The sequence below is a fragment of the Rhinoderma darwinii genome, chromosome 11 (assembly GCF_050947455.1).
Source record: "Rhinoderma darwinii isolate aRhiDar2 chromosome 11, aRhiDar2.hap1, whole genome shotgun sequence".
Classification (NCBI taxonomy): Eukaryota; Metazoa; Chordata; class Amphibia; order Anura; family Rhinodermatidae; genus Rhinoderma; species Rhinoderma darwinii.
The window spans coordinates 92,661,602-92,681,111 of record NC_134697.1 but is presented as its reverse complement, the minus strand read 5'-3'; the positions used below and the strand labels follow the sequence as shown (position 1 = coordinate 92,681,111).

General features: G+C 47.1%; 4 protein-coding genes across 4 annotated transcripts; 3 read left to right on the top strand and 1 right to left on the bottom strand.

Annotated features, from left to right (window-relative positions):
- The first annotated feature begins 13,832 nt into the window (after positions 1 to 13,832).
- Positions 13,833 to 14,144, top strand: LOC142663387 (histone H4). The gene has a single exon (XM_075841993.1). It carries the CDS (start codon positions 13,833 to 13,835, stop codon positions 14,142 to 14,144), a length of 312 nt encoding a protein of 103 aa, XP_075698108.1.
- Positions 14,145 to 15,702: 1,558 nt separating this feature from the next.
- On the bottom strand, positions 15,703 to 16,095 carry LOC142663371 (histone H2A type 1). The gene has a single exon (XM_075841976.1). It carries the CDS (start codon positions 16,093 to 16,095, stop codon positions 15,703 to 15,705), a length of 393 nt encoding a protein of 130 aa, XP_075698091.1.
- A 319-nt stretch (positions 16,096 to 16,414) lies between these two features.
- Positions 16,415 to 16,795, top strand: LOC142663050 (histone H2B 1.1). Its single transcript, XM_075841347.1, has one exon. The coding sequence runs from the start codon at positions 16,415 to 16,417 to the stop codon at positions 16,793 to 16,795; it is 381 nt and encodes a 126-aa protein (XP_075697462.1).
- Positions 16,796 to 18,742: 1,947 nt separating this feature from the next.
- LOC142663370 (histone H2A type 1) lies at positions 18,743 to 19,135 on the top strand. The gene has a single exon (XM_075841975.1). It carries the CDS (start codon positions 18,743 to 18,745, stop codon positions 19,133 to 19,135), a length of 393 nt encoding a protein of 130 aa, XP_075698090.1.
- Positions 19,136 to 19,510: the final 375 nt, after the last annotated feature.

Here is a 19,510-nt window from a genome sequence, read left to right as displayed (position 1 = left end):
TACATACAAGCAAACATACATACAAGCAAACATACATACAAGCAAGCAAGCATACATACATACATACAAGCAAACATACATACAAGCAAACATACATGCACATATACACATACAAACATGCAAACATACATACATACATACATACAAGCAAACATACATACAAGCAAACATACGTATATGCAAACATACATACATGCAAACATACATACAAGCAAACATACATACAAGCAAACATACAAGCAAACATACATACAAGCAAACATACATATATGCAAACATACATACATGAAAACATATACATACATACAAGCAAACATATACATACATACAAGCAAACATACATACCTACAAGCAAACATACATACAAGCAAACATACATACAAGCAAACATACATACAAGCAAACATACAAGCAAACATACATACATGCAAACATACATACAAGCAAGCATGCATACATACAAGCAAAAATACATGCACATATACACATACATGCACATATACACATACAAATATGCAAACATACATACAAGCAAACATACATACAAGCAAACATACATACAAGCAAACATACATACAAGTAAACATACATATATGCAAACATACATACATGTAAACATACATACTTGCAAACATACATGCACATATACACATACAAACATGACAACATATATACATGAAAACACATACATGAAAACATACAAACATGACAACATACATACAAGAAAACATACATACAAGAAAACATACATGCAAACATACATACATGAAAACATACATACATGAAAACATACATACATGAAAACATACATACATGCAAACACATGCACATATACACATACATGCACATACAAACATACATACAAGCAAACATACATACAAGCAAACATACATACAAGCAAGCAAGCATACATACATACATACAAGCAAACATACATACAAGCAAACATACATGCACATATACACATACAAACATGCAAACATACATACATACATACATACAAGCAAACATACATACAAGCAAACATACGTATATGCAAACATACATACATGCAAACATACATACAAGCAAACATACATACAAGCAAACATACAAGCAAACATACATACAAGCAAACATACATATATGCAAACATACATACATGAAAACATATACATACATACAAGCAAACATATACATACATACAAGCAAACATACATACCTACAAGCAAACATACATACAAGCAAACATACATACAAGCAAACATACATACAAGCAAACATACAAGCAAACATACATACATGCAAACATACATACAAGCAAGCATGCATACATACAAGCAAAAATACATGCACATATACACATACATGCACATATACACATACAAATATGCAAACATACATACAAGCAAACATACATACAAGCAAACATACATACAAGCAAACATACATACAAGTAAACATACATATATGCAAACATACATACATGCAAACATACATACTTGCAAACATACATGCACATATACACATACAAACATGATAACATACATACAAGAAAACATATACATACATACACACATACATACATACATACATACATACATACATACATAACAACATACATACAAAAATAAACTCACCTAAGACGTTCCCACGAAGAGCTGAACGGTCCCGTCACTTTTCTTCTCCCATTCACAATAACAGAGCGGTGGGCGCAGATGAAGTAATCACGTGGGCCTGATATGATTACGTCATCTGCGCCACAACGCATTGTTACTATGAATGCGAGCGGCGCCAAGAAGAAGGAAGATGGCAAGTGACGGGACCGTTCAGAGCGCCGTTAGAACGTCTTAGGTGATTATTATTTTATTTTATATATTTTTAGTTGTTCGCCGGGTGCTGATGCAGCACCGGTGCGGCGGGTACAAAAATGTAGTGACAGGGTGGGGGAGGGAAAAGTGGCTTGCCGAAACGGGGTGAATGTAGTGTAGTGTAGTGTACAGTACATTCACGGTAAGTTCGTCTCAATCGGGCTTACCATGCCCGCTTGAGACGAACATTCTCCCGATGTTGCTAGAACTACAGTATCTAGCAACATCGGGAGCGCGCACACTGCAGAGCGGAGCGGCTTGATTGACATCGAGCCGCTCACGCCCCTTTTTAGAAAAGATAACCAGCACTTGCTGAGTTATCAAGTGTAAAAAAAAGGCACTTAGGAAATGAATTTTAAATTTTTTTTAACACCAAATGTTTTAAAATTCATTTCCTGCTTAGAATGTATAAAAAAAAAAATTTGAGTCAACTTGGGACAACCCCTTTAATGCTGTTATAATTTGATGATGTTTTATGAATTTATTGTCCACTTCCTCCTTGAGAACTTGAGTCATCGTCCCCACGAGGGGCAACATCAACACCAACCCTGCCAAGGGCAACATCATGGATCGAGGCGACGTCATCTGGGCTGATAACTTTTTTACAATGGCTTGCATGTATCCAATTGGCTCGTCCTTGGAGCTTCACTGATGTGGCGGTGACCAGCTGTACTTCTACTGGTTGGCTGTACCTTGGAGCTTCACTGATGTGGCGGTGACCAGCTGTACTTCTACTGGTTGGCTGTACCTTGGAGCTTCACTGATGTGGCGGTGACCAGCTGTACTTCTACTGGTTGGCTGTACCTTGGAGCTTCACTGATGTGGCGGTGACCGGCTGTACTTCTACTGGTTGGCTGTACCTTGGAGCTTCACTGATGTGGCGGTGACCAGCTGTTCTTCTACTGGTTGGCTGTACCTTAGAGCTTCACTGATGTGGCGGTGACCAGCTGTACTTCTACTGGTTGGCTGTACCTTGGAGCTTCACTGATGTGGCGGTGACCAGCTGTACTTCTACTGGTTGGCTGTACCTTGGAGCTTCACTGATGTGGCGGTGACCAGCTGTACTTCTACTGGTTGGCTGTACCTTGGAGCTTCACTGATGTGGCGGTGACCAGCTGTACTTCTACTGGTTGGCTGTACCTTGGAGCTTCACTGATGTGGCGGTGACCGGCTGTACTTCTACTGGTTGGCTGTACCTTGGAGCTTCACTGATGTGGCGGTGACCGGCTGTACTTCTACTGGTTGGCTGTACCTTGGAGCTTCACTGATGTGGCGGTGACCAGCTGTACTTCTACTGGTTGGCTGTACCTTGGAGCTTCACTGATGTGGCGGTGACCAGCTGTACTTCTACTGGTTGGCTGTACCTTGGAGCTTCACTGATGTGGCGGTGACCGGCTGTACTTCTACTGGTTGGCTGTACCTTGGAGCTTCACTGATGTGGCGGTGACCGGCTGTACTTCTACTGGTTGGCTGTACCTTGGAGCTTCACTGATGTGGCGGTGACCAGCTGTACTTCTACTGGTTGGCTGTACCTTGGAGCTTCACTGATGTGGCGGTGACCGGCTGTACTTCTACTGGTTGGCTGTACCTTGGAGCTTCACTGATGTGGCGGTGACCGGCTGTACTTCTACTGGTTGGCTGTACCTTGGAGCTTCACTGATGTGGCGGTGACCAGCTGTACTTCTACTGGTTGGCTGTACCTTGGAGCTTCACTGATGTGGCGGTGACCAGCTTTACTTCTACTGGTTGGCTGTACCTTGGAGCTTCACTGATGTGGCGGTGACCAGCTGTACTTCTACTGGTTGGCTGTACCTTGGAGCTTCACTGATGTGGCGGTGACCAGCTGTACTTCTACTGGTTGGCTGTACCTTGGAGCTTCACTGATGTGGCGGTGACCAGCTGTACTTCTACTGGTTGGCTGTACCTTGGAGCTTCACTGATGTGGCGGTGACCAGCTGTACTTCTACTGGTTGGCTGTACCTTGGAGCTTCACTGATGTGGCGGTGACCGGCTGTACTTCTACTGGTTGGCTGTACCTTGGAGCTTCACTGATGTGGCGGTGACCGGCTGTACTTCTACTGGTTGGCTGTACCTTGGAGCTTCACTGATGTGGCGGTGACCAGCTGTACTTCTACTGGTTGGCTGTACCTTGGAGCTTCACTGATGTGGCGGTGACCAGCTGTACTTCTACTGGTTGGCTGTACCTTGGAGCTTCACTGATGTGGCGGTGACCAGCTGTACTTCTACTGGTTGGCTGTACCTTGGAGCTTCACTGATGTGGCGGTGACCGGCTGTACTTCTACTGGTTGGCTGTATCTTGGTTCCAGACTGCTCCTGTTGTGTATCTTTGTTACCACCCAGTCTCCAGGTTGTAGTGAGTGGGTACCTGAAAGAAAGTTTGGATCTTACCACTGCTTTGTGGGTGATTGGGAGTATGAAATGCTTGTTCTATCCCAAGGCTTTTTAATATGTTCCTCAATAGTTCTTGGGTAAAGTGAGTACCTCTGTCACTTTCAATTGTCTCTGGTACTCCATAGCGGCACACTACCTCAGCTATCAGTTTCTTTGCTGTGGTATCTGCATTTGCTTTAGCCACTGGAAAAGCTTCTGGCCATCCATTGTGGACCACAGCATACCCGGTGAGGAAATGTCCTTTGTCTTCGCTCCAATATCGAGATCCATCTTGGGAAATACAGTGACCAAGGAAAACCACTGTTTTGGCACATAATTGCAGCTTGTGCTCGCACGTTTTACAGCCACTTCTTCTAGGAACATTAATAGTGATTTAGAATCTGTTTCACTGTTCTCCAGACTCTCACTACAAAGTAACAAATCATCTACATATTGTAGTAGAACTGAGGACTAATTGGGGGGCTGCCAGGTGTCCAGAATATCTTTCATGGTACGTGAGAAGATATCAGGGGAGTTTGTGGCACCCTGTGGCAGCACTACCCAAGCATACTGTCTTCCCCTATGTGTAAATGCAAAATACTGCTGGCACTCTTTATCCAGCGGGATGGAGAAGAAAGCATTGGCTAAGTCTATAACTGTGAAATAGACTGCAGTGCCGGGGACCTGGTTGAGCAGGGTATGTGGGTTATACCTGTGACATAGACTGCAGTGCCGGGGACCTGGTTGAGCAGGGTATGTGGGTTATACCTGTGACATAGACTGCAGTGCCGGGGACCTGGTTGAGCAGGGTATGTGGGTTATACCTGTGACATAGACTGCAGTGCCGGGGACCTGGTTGAGCAGGGTATGTGGGTTATACCTGTGACATAGACTGCAGTGCCGGGGACCTGGTTGAGCAGGGTATGTGGGTTATCCCTGTGACATAGACTGCAGTGCCGGGGACCTGGTTGAGCAGGGTATGTGGGTTATACCTGTGACATAGACTGCAGTGCCGGGGACCTGGTTGAGCAGGGTATGTGGGTTATACCTGTGACATAGACTGCAGTGCCGGGGACCTGGTTGAGCAGGGTATGTGGGTTATACCTGTGACATAGACTGCAGTGCCGGGGACCTGGTTGAGCAGGGTATGTGGGTTATACCTGTGACATAGACTGCAGTGCCGGGGACCTGGTTGAGCAGGGTATGTGGGTTATACCTGTGACATAGACTGCAGTGCCGGGGACCTGGTTGAGCAGGGTATGTGGGTTATACCTGTGACATAGACTGCAGTGCCGGGGACCTGGTTGAGCAGGGTATGTGGGTTATACCTGTGACATAGACTGCAGTGCCGGGGACCTGGTTGAGCAGGGTATGTGGGTTATACCTGTGACATAGACTGCAGTGCCGGGGACCTGGTTGAGCAGGGTATGTGGGGTATACCTGTGACATAGACTGCAGTGCCGGGGACCTGGTTGAGCAGGGTATGTGGGTTATACCTGTGACATAGACTGCAGTGCCGGGGACCTGGTTGAGCAGGGTATGTGGGTTATACCTGTGACATAGACTGCAGTGCCGGGGACCTGGTTGAGCAGGGTATGTGGGTTATACCTGTGACATAGACTGCAGTGCCGGGGACCTGGTTGAGCAGGGTATGTGGGTTATCCCTGTGACATAGACTGCAGTGCCGGGGACCTGGTTGAGCAGGGTATGTGGGTTATACCTGTGACATAGACTGCAGTGCCGGGGACCTGGTTGAGCAGGGTATGTGGGTTATACCTGTGACATAGACTGCAGTGCCGGGGACCTGGTTGAGCAGGGTATGTGGGTTATACCTGTGACATAGACTGCAGTGCCGGGGACCTGGTTGAGCAGGGTATGTGGGTTATACCTGTGACATAGACTGCAGTGCCGGGGACCTGGTTGAGCAGGGTATGTGGGTTATACCTGTGACATAGACTGCAGTGCCGGGGACCTGGTTGAGCAGGGTATGTGGGTTATACCTGTGACATAGACTGCAGTGCCGGGGACCTGGTTGAGCAGGGTATGTGGGTTATACCTGTGACATAGACTGCAGTGCCGGGGACCTGGTTGAGCAGGGTATGTGGGTTATACCTGTGACATAGACTGCAGTGCCGGGGACCTGGTTGAGCAGGGTATGTGGGGTATACCTGTGACATAGACTGCAGTGCCGGGGACCTGGTTGAGCAGGGTATGTGGGTTATACCTGTGACATAGACTGCAGTGCCGGGGACCTGGTTGAGCAGGGTATGTGGGTTATACCTGTGACATAGACTGCAGTGCCGGGGACCTGGTTGAGCAGGGTATGTGGGTTAGGCACTTGTGGTGTATTAATTATTGTCACAGCATTCACAGCCCGTAGGTCATGTACCAACCGGTACTGTACAGGTTGACCGGGCAGTGTCTTTTTCTTTACCGGGTAGAGAGGAGTGTTGAAAGGCGAGATTATGGGCACTATAAGATTGTTTTCCAGTAAGGAGTTAATATCCTTTTCTATAGCAGCGTCTTGCTGTGGACTCAGAGGATATTGCTTTATACATACAGGACGGTTCTGCATGTCTGATTTTACATTTACTTGTACAGGCGGCACATTTAAAACTCCTACATCCATCTTATCTTGTGCCCATAGTTTTTCTGGGATGTCTGCCAACCAAAGGGGAGGGGTACTTGGGGCTTTTTCAGTGTCTGGCATACTTGCCATACTAAGAAGTTTGCATAGCAGAGACTCTGGAATGGCAGAGGTTAATATAGGCGTGCCAGAAGAAAAGTCCAATGCTGCTCCCAGGGCACTGAGTACATCTGTCCCCAATAAATTGTAGGGAGTGTGTGGTGACACTAACACACAGGAGACAATTGATTGTGTGTCATGTATATTCAGTCGCATTGGTTTTGTTAACTGTAACTGAAATGATGTTCCCTCCACCCCTTCACAATCTATATAGTCTGGCGATAGCAACTCTGCCGGTACATATTTGGTTTGTAACAGGGGCATAGCTAAAGGCTCATGGGCCCGGGTGCAAGAATTCAGCTTGGGCCCCCCTACCCCTCCCCAGCACCACCATCATCATCAGACCCCTGCGCGCTCCTATGCCCAGACGCCTTGCCCAACAGCCACCATACCTATCCCCGTTCCCACGTCGAGTGGAGGATCCTTCGCCTCCTCCGGTGTGTACTATGAGTGACTCAGCGCAGGAAGGCGCGATGATGTCGCTACATCCCGCCTGCCTGCGTCGAGCCGCTCATGGCACAGGGAATGCTGGATCAAGGAGATGTCAGCTCCTTGCTCCAGCATTGATTGGAACCGGGACCTCGGTGAGTGACTCACGAACCCCCAGGGGGACGCGACCCACAGTGTAGGGATGTCACGATACCAAAATTTGGACTTCGATACCGATACTTCGTTTAATTTGCCAACAGTAATAAAAATTAAAAAAAAGTTCTTCCATTTTCTGATGTGAGGCACGAGGTGTGATGATGAATTTTGAATGTGCCTCACATTAATAGTAATTAACCTCATCATGTTTCTCAGTCATAATGGGTTAATGTGTAAGGTACATGATGGGGTTAATTACTATTAATGTGAGGCACATGGAGGTTAAATTCATCATCGCACCTTGTGCCTCATAATTAGGCCCCATGCACACGACCGTAAATAACCTCCATTCACTTTCATTGAGCGCGGACACATTTCCGTAGCACTAAAATTATGGAACATGTCCGTCCTTTTGAATTTTGCGGGCCGTTCTCCCATACTTAGTATGGGAGCACGGCCCGAAAATGCGGGTGGCAGTCGGCGGAGTACAGAGTACACATCATAAATGATGCAAAAAAATTGTTGTGCAGGTTATTACGGGTGCGCCAATACCGATTATGTGTATGTTTTATGTATTGAGACTTATTTTAATGTTTATTATAAAAAAAAGTGTATGTGTATTTTTTTTATTTAACATTACTTTGTTTTTATTTTATTTTTAAACTTCAATGTACTGACATATATCTATATGCCAGTACATTAGCCTGTGTACGGATAGTACACAGGCAGTTGTTAGGACATACCTCAGTATGCCCTAACAACAGGAAATATGGTAGGACAGCCCTGGGGTCCTTCAACAGACCCTGGGCTGTCTGCCCATATATGGTATGTCCCTTAATCGCATCACAGGAATTCCCTGTGACGCGATCCAGGGGCATCCCCCCTTCTCATTTTCCCCTGAATGCTGCAGTCAGCTTTGATCGCAGCATTCAGGAGATGAGCAACGGAGATGAGCGGTTTCTCTGATCTCCGCCGTTATAGAGCGGGGCTGCAGCTGTGTAATACAGCCATTGCCCCGCTCCTGATATAAGTGTGGGCGCAGTCAGCATGTGGAGATGCGGCCGGCGCTGCACTAATGAGCGGCGGTTCAGGCATTGAGGACAGAACATGGGGGTGTTTTGCAGTGCGCCCACCATGTTCTGTCTTCAGTGCCGACGCTCATTAGTGCAGCGCCGGCCGCATCACATCATCCTGACGGCGCGCACATGTTAGGACTCAGGAGCGGGGCAGTGAATGTATTACACAGCCGCAGCCCCGCTCTCATACACTCATGTGTACTATACTGTATTGTGCAGTTTGCGGTGGAGGAGGGGGGGGGGCTGTGATTTAACGCTCCCCCCCTCTCCACCGCATACAACACAACACATTACAAGGCATCACATACATTACATTACAATACATAACGTTACAACACAATACATTACATTACATTACACTGCAGCTTACCTGGAGTCCTCCGCACCGACTCTTCTGCTCTGTCTGGAAGCTGTGTCACGTGACAACACGGTCACATGGTACACTAAGTGTACCATGTGACCGTAACCCGGAAGTGCCGGCTTCACGGCACAGAAGATTTAGTTAGAAAAAATGCTGTATGGCAACGGGGGCCCGTGGGCCCCCCAGGCTTAGGGGCCCGGTCGCAACTGCGACCGCTGCAACCCCTATAGCTATGCCACTGGTTTGTAATACAGTTCTGGCTGCCCCTGTGTCTACTAGAAAAGAGGTATTTTCCCCTGTGGGTAAAGTAACAGGCACCATCAATGATGGACCTGTCGGGGGGAGCACTGGGCAGAGGGAGACATCAGGGTTGCCAGTTTCCTATGCAGCAATCAAAGAATTGGGAGGCTCAACTGGACGGGAGGGACATCGGGCTGAATAATGACCCTTCTTATCACAATTCCAGCATGTAATCCGGCTAAGATCCCTTCTCCGGGTTCTCAAAGCGTCTTTTTGTTCCCTGCCTCTTCCTCTATAGCCCCCCTTTTGTTGCATCGGGGCGAGACGGGTTCTTTTAGGAGCTAAATCTAACTCTGCACCTTTTGCAATGCTTACTAAATCATTAAACTGGCATGTACGCCAGTCGGGGCGGGATCTTTTAGCAGCTTCTTGTACTGCCGGCTTAAGACCGGACATAAAAGTTATTTTTAGTAGGCGCAAGTCTTTTGCATCACCTTCTTCATACCCGTGATCTAACCACTGCTGCTGTAAAGTTGTGGCATAATCAGGGACTGACTGTTTAACATCTTGGGAAAATGACATAAAACTATCAGTTCGATCCTGTTGAGTAGCATCTACCCAGGGCTGCATAGCGTTCAGGTATTCTAGTCCTGATTGCTCATTGGTTTTATTTGCTGGTACGGGATTTGTAATAGCAGCTTGTATTTGATTTTTGAGCACTTCCCCTCCCTTTGTTTCTACCAGGCTCTCCATATCTGACCATGTAGCACGGTAAGCTAGATGTACTGCTCGCAGCTTTCTATGGAAAGCGCTGGGTGTTTTCCGTGGGTCTGGGAGTGTGCCACATACAGCTAGTGAATCTGCCGGGCTCCAGGGGCGATACACAGTGGCTTCATGTGACTGGATTTCCCCTACTGCCCCAGGTACTGGTTGCCCGTCTACATCTACTGGTTTTGGTCCCCTGTGTGTATGGATACTTTATACTAACGGAAACAATCTAGTGGGGCGCTGCGTACCACAAGTGACACAATATCCTGCAGTGAGGGGGTTCTGCTGCCCACAGTGTGGACATGTCCAGCAGCTGCCTTTCCTGCTATTTTCAGGATAAGGAGATGGCGCAGTTGCTGCTGTGGGGCTGTTTGGCAGTTGTAAAGGGGTTAACACATTAGTGAGGAGCTTTTCACTTAAAGGGTCATATAAATCATACATTATTCCATGATTTGCTTCCATACTCTTATGTTCTGTGTTACTCACTCTCTGTGCTACCTCATACCACATTTGGGCTTTTTCCACCATGTTATTGTCTTTCAACCATCCAACACAATTTGTCATAAATCTTTTCCAATCACATTCTGCTAATGTTCCATAGGACCCAACTCCCATCATTTTAAACATTCTTTTACAATCCTTCACAGCCTCAGATCCTTTTGCTCTTTCTACTATTTTGATGGCAGAGACCCACGTCTCAGGGCTGTCCCGCATTTTTGTCTTACTATTTCCTGACCCCATGGTCAGAGGGCGTAGGGTAGTCTCCGGAAAACTCCCCAGCTCCAAACAGACAGGCCTTAGTCTGTTGACTGATATCTCAGACAATCTTACAGTTTCAGAAAGACTATCAATATCAAAAGTCGTTCCTTCAGTCTATTCTAGCAGTGGGATATCCTTTTCTCTGATCCCTCACTGTTTTGAACATCAAGAACAGACAAAATGCTGCCAATCCACAAATTGCAAGAGCAAATCCTTCAACACAATCTACATTCATGAACTTCCATTGATTCAAGCAGGAGTTGGTCACATTCATTTCAAACTTCTACAAACCCTTCGCCTCTTTCACTTATGCAGAACATTTGCTGCCTCGGTGTCTTTCGGTTCATACAGCCTGTGATGTAGCATATATCCCAAACTCTTTCCTCTAGCACTTTGCAATGGTTTCACATGCAAATTATATTTGGTAACATATATGTTATCCTCCCCGCTCAGCCGTTCACTCTGTGGGTTGTAGTTTAGGGGCCTGTTATGTATGTTGGTGATGATTTCTTTAGGGGCTCTGGGTCTGAGCCAATACCAATGTCCTTCACTGTAATTAGTCTGGGTAGTTATACTACTCCGACACAGGTGGCACCTGGGGTAAGTGTCAGGGTCATTCGTTGAATACAGGATGTTATATTACAACGGTATTCAATCCAGCGGTCTGATGTTATACTACTACAGACTTAATTACTTGGATGTTATTTTACATCAAAGTGTACATCAAAGTGTATATGCCGGATTATCATGTGCTAGAAATCAGTCTGTACTGATTCCCACCTTATGCCAGTCTGGCAATGCATACAACTGGTTTATGGACCGTTACACACAATATCACTGGCTGGCAATGCATACAACTGGTTTATGGACCCTTACACACAATATCACTGTTTGGCAGTGAATTAGGAAAATATAAATGATTTTCTAATACAGTATTCAAAGTTTTCCCTATTGCACTGGGTAATGGTATTGAGTGCAAATTCAATATAGACACAATTGCTCCTCCTTGCACTGAGTGGATATCGTCTTCTATGAAGTGGATATTACTTCTGGGCTGGGAGCCATACAGTTTCAACCATTTGATATGTACGTCTTCTCACAGATGTATTCAACATCACACTACACACACATTCATCACACTTGTCACATACACCCCCATGTAAATCCATCTAACCACACTACCATCCTGACAAAGGACCTGATTATTACGGGACCCCTTTGTAGAGACTTACATATACAAAGTACGTTTCCAGGGACTTAACAGAGTGGCTGAAACAAATGGTGTAACATAAAGTCTGTTACTTACCGATCGGTTTTGGTTTCAGTGACTCCCCAGGTCCTTCCAGATTAGTGGACTTTGCACAAAATTCTCATTAGGAGGTCCCGGGCTGTTCGGCACCATAACTGTCGAAGAAACCCCTTCCAGGTAGCACCTTTTGGGATGGGCGCTCTAATGGGCTCCCTCTGCTTTGTCAGGTGGTATTCTAATATGGTAATTGAAGTATCAGCAGTGCACCGGGAGATCAATAAAGACAATAGCAATCTGTTGTCTCAATCAATATTCTCATTTATTATCAAGATACATCGGTTAATATACCCTCAGGGCGTACCCTCTAACCAGGGTGTTACCTCTCATGGAACAACCAATCATAACATTTTACACGTAGACTGAAAATACGTCACAGGGTACCTTCCCACTGAGGTCACGTGATCTTTCTAACACCTGCAAATCCTGGCCTACAAACAATAGAAATGTAGGAGGTTTTCATAAGTGTATGTGGTGATTTCATATATGTGTGTGAAATACTGAGATGAAGAGAATTAATTACAAATATGATGATTATTTCAGGCCTAGGCGTTCTGCCAGACTCCTATCTACCAGTATTGAAGGCCACGAAAAAGAACACAAAGTAATAACTTATTCCCTTGTGATTTAAGCAGAACCAGAAAGAGATCATTACAAAATGGAGAATCCATATCTTCATAATCCGGCATCCTGCTGGATAATTCATAGTGTCGTTTAATACAGAGAACATAAGCAATTTGACCATCCATCACACTGGTAATATGAAGAAACAGGGACGTAATGCTGATAATATGAGGGGACAGGGACATTATGCTGGTAATATGAAGGAACAGGGACATAATGCCTGTAATATGAAGGGACAGGGACATAATGCCGGTAATATGAAGGAACAGGGACATAATGCCTGTAATATGAAGAAACAGGGACATCATGCCTGTAATATGTTACCACCGCATGTGTATAAAAATGACCATTGTACAGAACAAACACTATTACACTTTGTGTCTCCCTTATTTCCTCATAGATTGTAAGCTCTTGCGAGCAGGGTCCTCACTCCCCAGGTTTGAATTGTAAATGGACTTTGTCACTATGTAATGTCTGATATTGTTTGTTTCATGTCTCCTCTAAATTGTAAAGTGCTGCGTAATATGTTGGCGCTATATAAATAAAGATTATTATTATTATAATATGAAGAAACAGGGACGTAATGCCGATAAAATGAAGGAACATGCACATAATGCCGGTCAGATGAAGAAACAGGGACGTAATGCCGGTAAGATGAAGGAACAGGGACATAATGCCGGTAAGATGAGGAAACAGGGACAAAATGCCGGTAAGATGAGGGAACAGGGACATAATTCCGTTAATATGAAGGAACAGGGACGTAATGCCGGTAATATGAAGGAATAGGGACGTAATTCCGGTAATATGGAGGAACAGGGACGTAATGCCGGTAAGATGAAGGAACAGGGACATAATGCCGGTAAGATGAGGGAACAGGGACAAAATGCCGGTAAGATGAGGGAACAGGGACATAATTCCGTTAATATGAAGGAACAGGGACGTAATGCCGGTAATATGAAGGAACAGGGACGTAATGCCGGTAAGATGATTGGTAATGTAAATTAGCTGAGAAGAACGCCCCGAAATGACATGTCTTACAGTTCTCTCTCTGGTCCACAAAAGGTCTATATAAAGACGCACCCCGCGGTTCTCGGTATAATAGTTCTCTTTAGCTCCAGCTTACAGGATGTCTGGTCGCGGTAAAGGAGGAAAAGGACTCGGAAAGGGCGGTGCCAAGCGGCACAGGAAGGTGCTCCGTGATAACATCCAGGGCATCACCAAGCCTGCCATCCGCCGTCTAGCTCGCAGGGGAGGCGTCAAACGCATCTCCGGTCTCATCTATGAAGAGACTCGCGGCGTGCTGAAGGTTTTCCTGGAGAACGTCATCCGTGACGCCGTCACCTACACCGAGCACGCCAAGAGGAAGACTGTCACCGCTATGGACGTGGTGTACGCGCTCAAGCGCCAGGGCCGCACTCTCTACGGCTTCGGAGGTTAATTCCGCTCCTGTTCTGCTCCATCTTACACAACACAAAGGCTCTTCTCAGAGCCGCCACATCCTCTATAGATCAGCTATGATGTCTGCTGGTGACCGCTCGTGTATCTGAGCAGTGACCTTCTACTTCTATATACACGGGGGTAGGGGCTTCAGTATCACGTCCGTCTTCCAGTGAGGAGCCGGATATGTGGACTGCAGTGTGTCCCCTAATCGCGTCCTAGAAGCAGCTGACTGAATTGGGTCTTGGACCAGGGAATGTTAATCTGAAGGGAAAGAGTGCCTTAGTGCTATACTTGCTGGCGAGTGATCCTCCGGCATGAAGACACATCCTCGTAGCGGCGCTGCCGGACGCCGTTTGTGCCGATGCCTGCACGTACAGGAGTGGCAGAAACACCACTGAATATCCGCTCAGTTGCTCATAGCGCTGTATAAGCGCACGAGCAGTGGATCAAACAGCTGACTTGCGGTGTTGCTTCTTCGGCGTCCAGCTTGCTGCTGGGCAACGTGCTTTCCGCAATCCTTGGAGAGAGGGCCAGTGTTTTCTTAGCTGCTGTCACTGCTACTAATGTTACCAGATTCTTACAACAAACAAATAAATCTGTTACTGGGACCAACTTTGACACAAGTATCGGCTCGGCCCGTATCTCATTCTGCCGGACGGCTGGGATTAATAATGCTGCTGGCAATAAATCTGTTAACCTCTAGTACTAATAATGAATCTGTCTGCTGTCCCTATATAGGACTCACTTTATTACAGTAACGCGTGCAGTTTCTTGCAGAGCAACATTTAGTGAGACGCATTCAATGAATGAAAAAGGACAAAACTGATGCAGCCGATACGGCATTTTTCAAGATCAAAACCCAATGTTGGAGGGGCCGTGTTTTCCAAGCTGCTCTCATTGCTACAAATGTTACGAGATTTTCAAAACAAACTAGCAATTTGTAGCACCAAGTTCCACATAAGTATGGACTTGCATTGTCTTGTATGTCACTTTGCCAGACTGCTGGTATAATCGAGATGCTGGCAATACAATGACAGGAAACAGAATGCACCTATTTCTACTTCGTACTAACACTGTGCGTTGTCTATACTTAGGACTCACCTCATCCCACTAACGCATGAAGTTGCTGCAGAGTAACATTTACTGAGACGCATTCGAAGAATCCAGTGAGACTGGAAGATATAATTTAAGACACTATGTAGTCGGGGGCGAGTTGTAGATCATGAACATGAATCACTGGAGTAGTTGTACTATTAATGTGTTCTGTACAGTATAGTTAGTGCACCAATGAGGACAGCGCCACCATCTGCACGAGGCAGTAGTGAATGTATAGGTCATGAGTAACGCGGTTCTACACCCACCCACCCTACGGCTTCCTCTTCAATGTTTATCCCCGCGGTATATGAATTCATATGGGTAGATCTCTGTACAAGCAGAGCCACTTATCTGGCGCAGAACGTTTACATATCGGAGATCAGCGGTGAGAGCTCTGTTCTAAGGACCATGTGGGCGGCTCTTAAAAGAGCCTTTGTGGTTAAATGTGGGATAAGCGGCGCTCACTTGCTCTTGGCGCTTTTGCTGCTCTCGGTCTTCTTGGGCAGCAGAACGGCCTGGATGTTGGGCAGGACGCCTCCCTGAGCGATGGTCACACCACCCAGCAGCTTGTTGAGCTCCTCGTCATTGCGCACGGCCAGCTGCAGGTGACGGGGGATGATTCGGGTCTTCTTGTTGTCCCGGGCTGCATTTCCGGCCAGTTCCAGGATCTCAGCGGTCAAATATTCAAGCACAGCGGCCAGGTAGACCGGAGCGCCGGCGCCGACCCTCTCAGCGTAGTTGCCCTTGCGAAGAAGTCTGTGCACACGACCGACAGGGAACTGAAGTCCTGCCCGGGATGAGCGAGTCTTGGCTTTAGCCCGCACTTTGCCTCCCTGTTTACCACGTCCAGACATCGCTAAAGGAGAGAAATGTCCTATTCGTATCTTAACAATCACCCCCTTTCTGCTGCCTTTTATAAGCTACTGCACCGCTCACCAGCTCCTGGGATTGGAGAGATTTAAAGCCACCAATAGAGAACAGACTCGTGGAAACCACCAATTAGCTGCACTGGGAGTGGCTAATGACGATTCCACAGGTCACATGACTTGCTCTTCCAGTAGAACAGTGGTCAGGCAGTGTTGCTCATTTGCATAGCCCGTGTATAAATACAGCAGCGGTGGGAGGGTAAAGCATTCCATTATCTCAGTTGTGAGTAGATCGCAGTGTGTTATCATGCCTGAGCCCGCCAAGTCTGCCCCGGCGCCCAAGAAGGGCTCCAAGAAAGCCGTGACCAAGACACAGAAGAAGGACGGCAAGAAGCGGAGAAAGAGCAGGAAGGAGAGCTACGCCATTTACGTGTACAAGGTGCTCAAGCAGGTCCACCCCGACACCGGCATCTCGTCAAAGGCCATGGGTATCATGAACTCCTTCGTCAATGACATCTTCGAGCGCATCGCAGGGGAAGCCTCCCGCCTGGCTCACTACAACAAGCGCTCCACCATCACCTCCCGGGAGATCCAGACTGCCGTGCGCCTGCTGCTGCCTGGAGAGCTGGCCAAGCACGCCGTGTCCGAGGGCACCAAGGCCGTCACCAAGTACACCAGCGCCAAGTAATGTGCCCCGTCCCTGCAGTAAGAACACAAAGGCTCTTCTAAGAGCCACCCACCTTGTCTACAACAGAGCTGTGCCTGCTATTGTCTGGCCTCCCGCTAGTCTCCCTGTTCTATGTGCGGCCGTTCTCGTGTCGGTGCAGATGCTGCTTCATACATTATGTGGCTGCCGGACAGGGAGGGACAATGCCGCGTGTGAGGAAGCCGGGACACGGATCCTGCGGGCAGATGACCCGTCCCAATATCACACTGTCCAGAAAAAACGGAACATTTCTACACTAGGAGACGGAAGGAAGCATGGGACATCTGTAAATAACAATGATGAGGGTAGTAGTCAGATTTATAACAGATGCCAGGGAAACTGTTTGTCGACGATAGAGAACAAGCAATCACACTGGCGAGGACTGGATAAAGGGTGGTTATTGTAATACAGGCGGAGCAGACTCTGGTGTCTCCTCTGTGTCGGGTGTTGTAATACAAGTGGAGCAGACTCTGGTGTATCCTCTGTGCCAGGTATTGCAATACAGGAGGAGCAGACTCTGGTGTCTCGTCTGTGCCGGGTATTGCAATACAAGTGGAGCAGACTCTGGTGTCTCCTCTGTACCGGGTATTGCAATACAAGTAAAGTGGAGCAGACTCTGGTGTCTCCTCTGTACCGGGTATTGTAATACAGGCGGAGCAGACTCTGGTGTCTCCTCTGTGCCTGGTATTGCAATACAGACTTTGCTGTTACAATAATCTTGCACAAAACAACAAAGTTTGCCCCACCCGTATTACAATACCCGATTTTTTTTTTTTTGGTGCAAGGTTGTTGTAGCCGCAAACTCTAGTGTGTTGAGTCGTTATTGTAATACAGGTGGAAAAGCCTCTATTTCTTGTCTGTGAGGGCTTCTTTTAATACAGGTGGAGCAGACTCTGGTGTTTGTGCCTGGTTATTGGAGGAGCAGTCTCTGGTGACTTCTACACGCTGTAATGGAACAGGGACATAATGCCGGTAATATGAGGGAGCAGGGACATAATGCCTGTAATATGAGGGAACAGGGACAAAATGGCGGTAAGATGAGGGAACAAGGACATAATGCTGGGAATATGAAGGAACAGGGACATAATGCCTGTAATATGAAGGAACAGGGACGTAATGCCGGTAATAGGAAGGAACAAGGACATGATGCCTGTAATATGAGGGAACAGGGATATAATGCCTGTAAGATTAGGGAACAGGGACTTATTACTGGCATTATGTCCCTGTTCCCTCCTACATAGGACATAATGCCTGTAATATGAGGGAGCAGGGACATAATGACGGTAATATGAAGGAACAGGGACATAATGCCGGTAAGATGAGGGAACAGGGACATGTTACCGGCATTGTGTCCCTGTACCCTCCTACAAAGGACATAATGCCAGTTATATGAGGGAACAGGGACATAATGCCGGTAAGTCGGGAACGATACGGATGTAATAAAGACGTGTTACATGTTTGTACGTCACCACCTTTATACTGGAGATTGGTACTTTGGAATTGTGCGTTTCACGGTATCGTTGGATAGAGAAGAATCAGCCCGTGCAGCCCGCAGATAACAAGACCCTAATGCAGCAGCTCTGCGCTACTCTGTTGTAGACTTGGTGGGGGGCTCTTAGAAGAGCCTTTGGGTCCTTCCTACAGGGACGGGGCACATTACTTGGCGCCTAATGAGAAGAATCCGCCGCTGCTGCTTTATTCCTGCTCCATTCGAGTTCAGGCGGGAGATGTTCCTATTGGTAGAGACAGAGGAGGAGGCGTGGTGTTATCTGCGAGTCTATAGAAATATTCTACTTCCTCATTGGCTACAGCGTCTGGCGTTGAATATCAGTTTTAGATGCGGCCAATCAGAGAAGAAGCTCTCTGCTCCATCCGGGTATAAGAAGTGACGGTGGGAGCGCAGCCGTTAGATCTGATCAGATAATAGACATGTCTGGAAGAGGAAAGCAAGGAGGCAAAGTGCGGGCTAAAGCCAAGACCCGCTCATCCCGGGCAGGACTTCAGTTCCCTGTCGGTCGTGTGCACAGACTTCTCCGCAAGGGTAACTACGCTGAGAGGGTCGGCGCCGGCGCTCCGGTCTACCTGGCCGCTGTGCTGGAATATCTGACCGCTGAGATCCTGGAACTGGCCGGAAATGCCGCCCGGGACAACAAGAAGACCCGAATCATCCCCCGTCACCTGCAGCTGGCCGTGCGCAATGACGAGGAGCTCAACAAGCTGCTGGGTGGTGTGACCATCGCTCAGGGAGGCGTCCTGCCCAACATCCAGGCCGTTCTGCTGCCCAAGAAGACCGAGAGCAGCAAAAGCGCCAAGAGCAAGTGAGCGCCGCTTATCCCACATTTAACCACAAAGGCTCTTTTAAGAGCCGCCCACATGGTCCTTAGAACAGAGCTCTCACCGCTGATCTCCGATATGTAAACGTTCTGCGCCAGATAAGTGGCTCTGCTTGTACAGAAATCTAGCCATATCAATTCATATACCGCGGGGATAAACATTGAAGAGGAAGCCGTACGGTGGGTGGGTGTAGAACCGCGTTACTCATGACCTATACATTCACTACTGCCTCGTGCAGATGGTGGCGCTGTCCTCATTGGTGCACTAACTATACTGTACAGGACACATTAATAGTACAACTACTCCTGTGATTCATGTTCACGATCTACAACCCGCCCCCGACTACATAGTATCTTAAATTAT

Excerpts from the sequence above, each read along its gene's own strand:
- LOC142663387 (XM_075841993.1), top strand. The coding sequence starts at position 13,833 with ATGTCTGGTCGCGGTAAAGGAGGAAAAGGACTCGGAAAGGGCGGTGCC.
- LOC142663371 (XM_075841976.1), bottom strand. The coding sequence starts at position 16,095 with ATGTCTGGACGTGGTAAACAGGGAGGCAAAGTGCGGGCTAAAGCCAAG.
- LOC142663050 (XM_075841347.1), top strand. The coding sequence starts at position 16,415 with ATGCCTGAGCCCGCCAAGTCTGCCCCGGCGCCCAAGAAGGGCTCCAAG.
- LOC142663370 (XM_075841975.1), top strand. The coding sequence starts at position 18,743 with ATGTCTGGAAGAGGAAAGCAAGGAGGCAAAGTGCGGGCTAAAGCCAAG.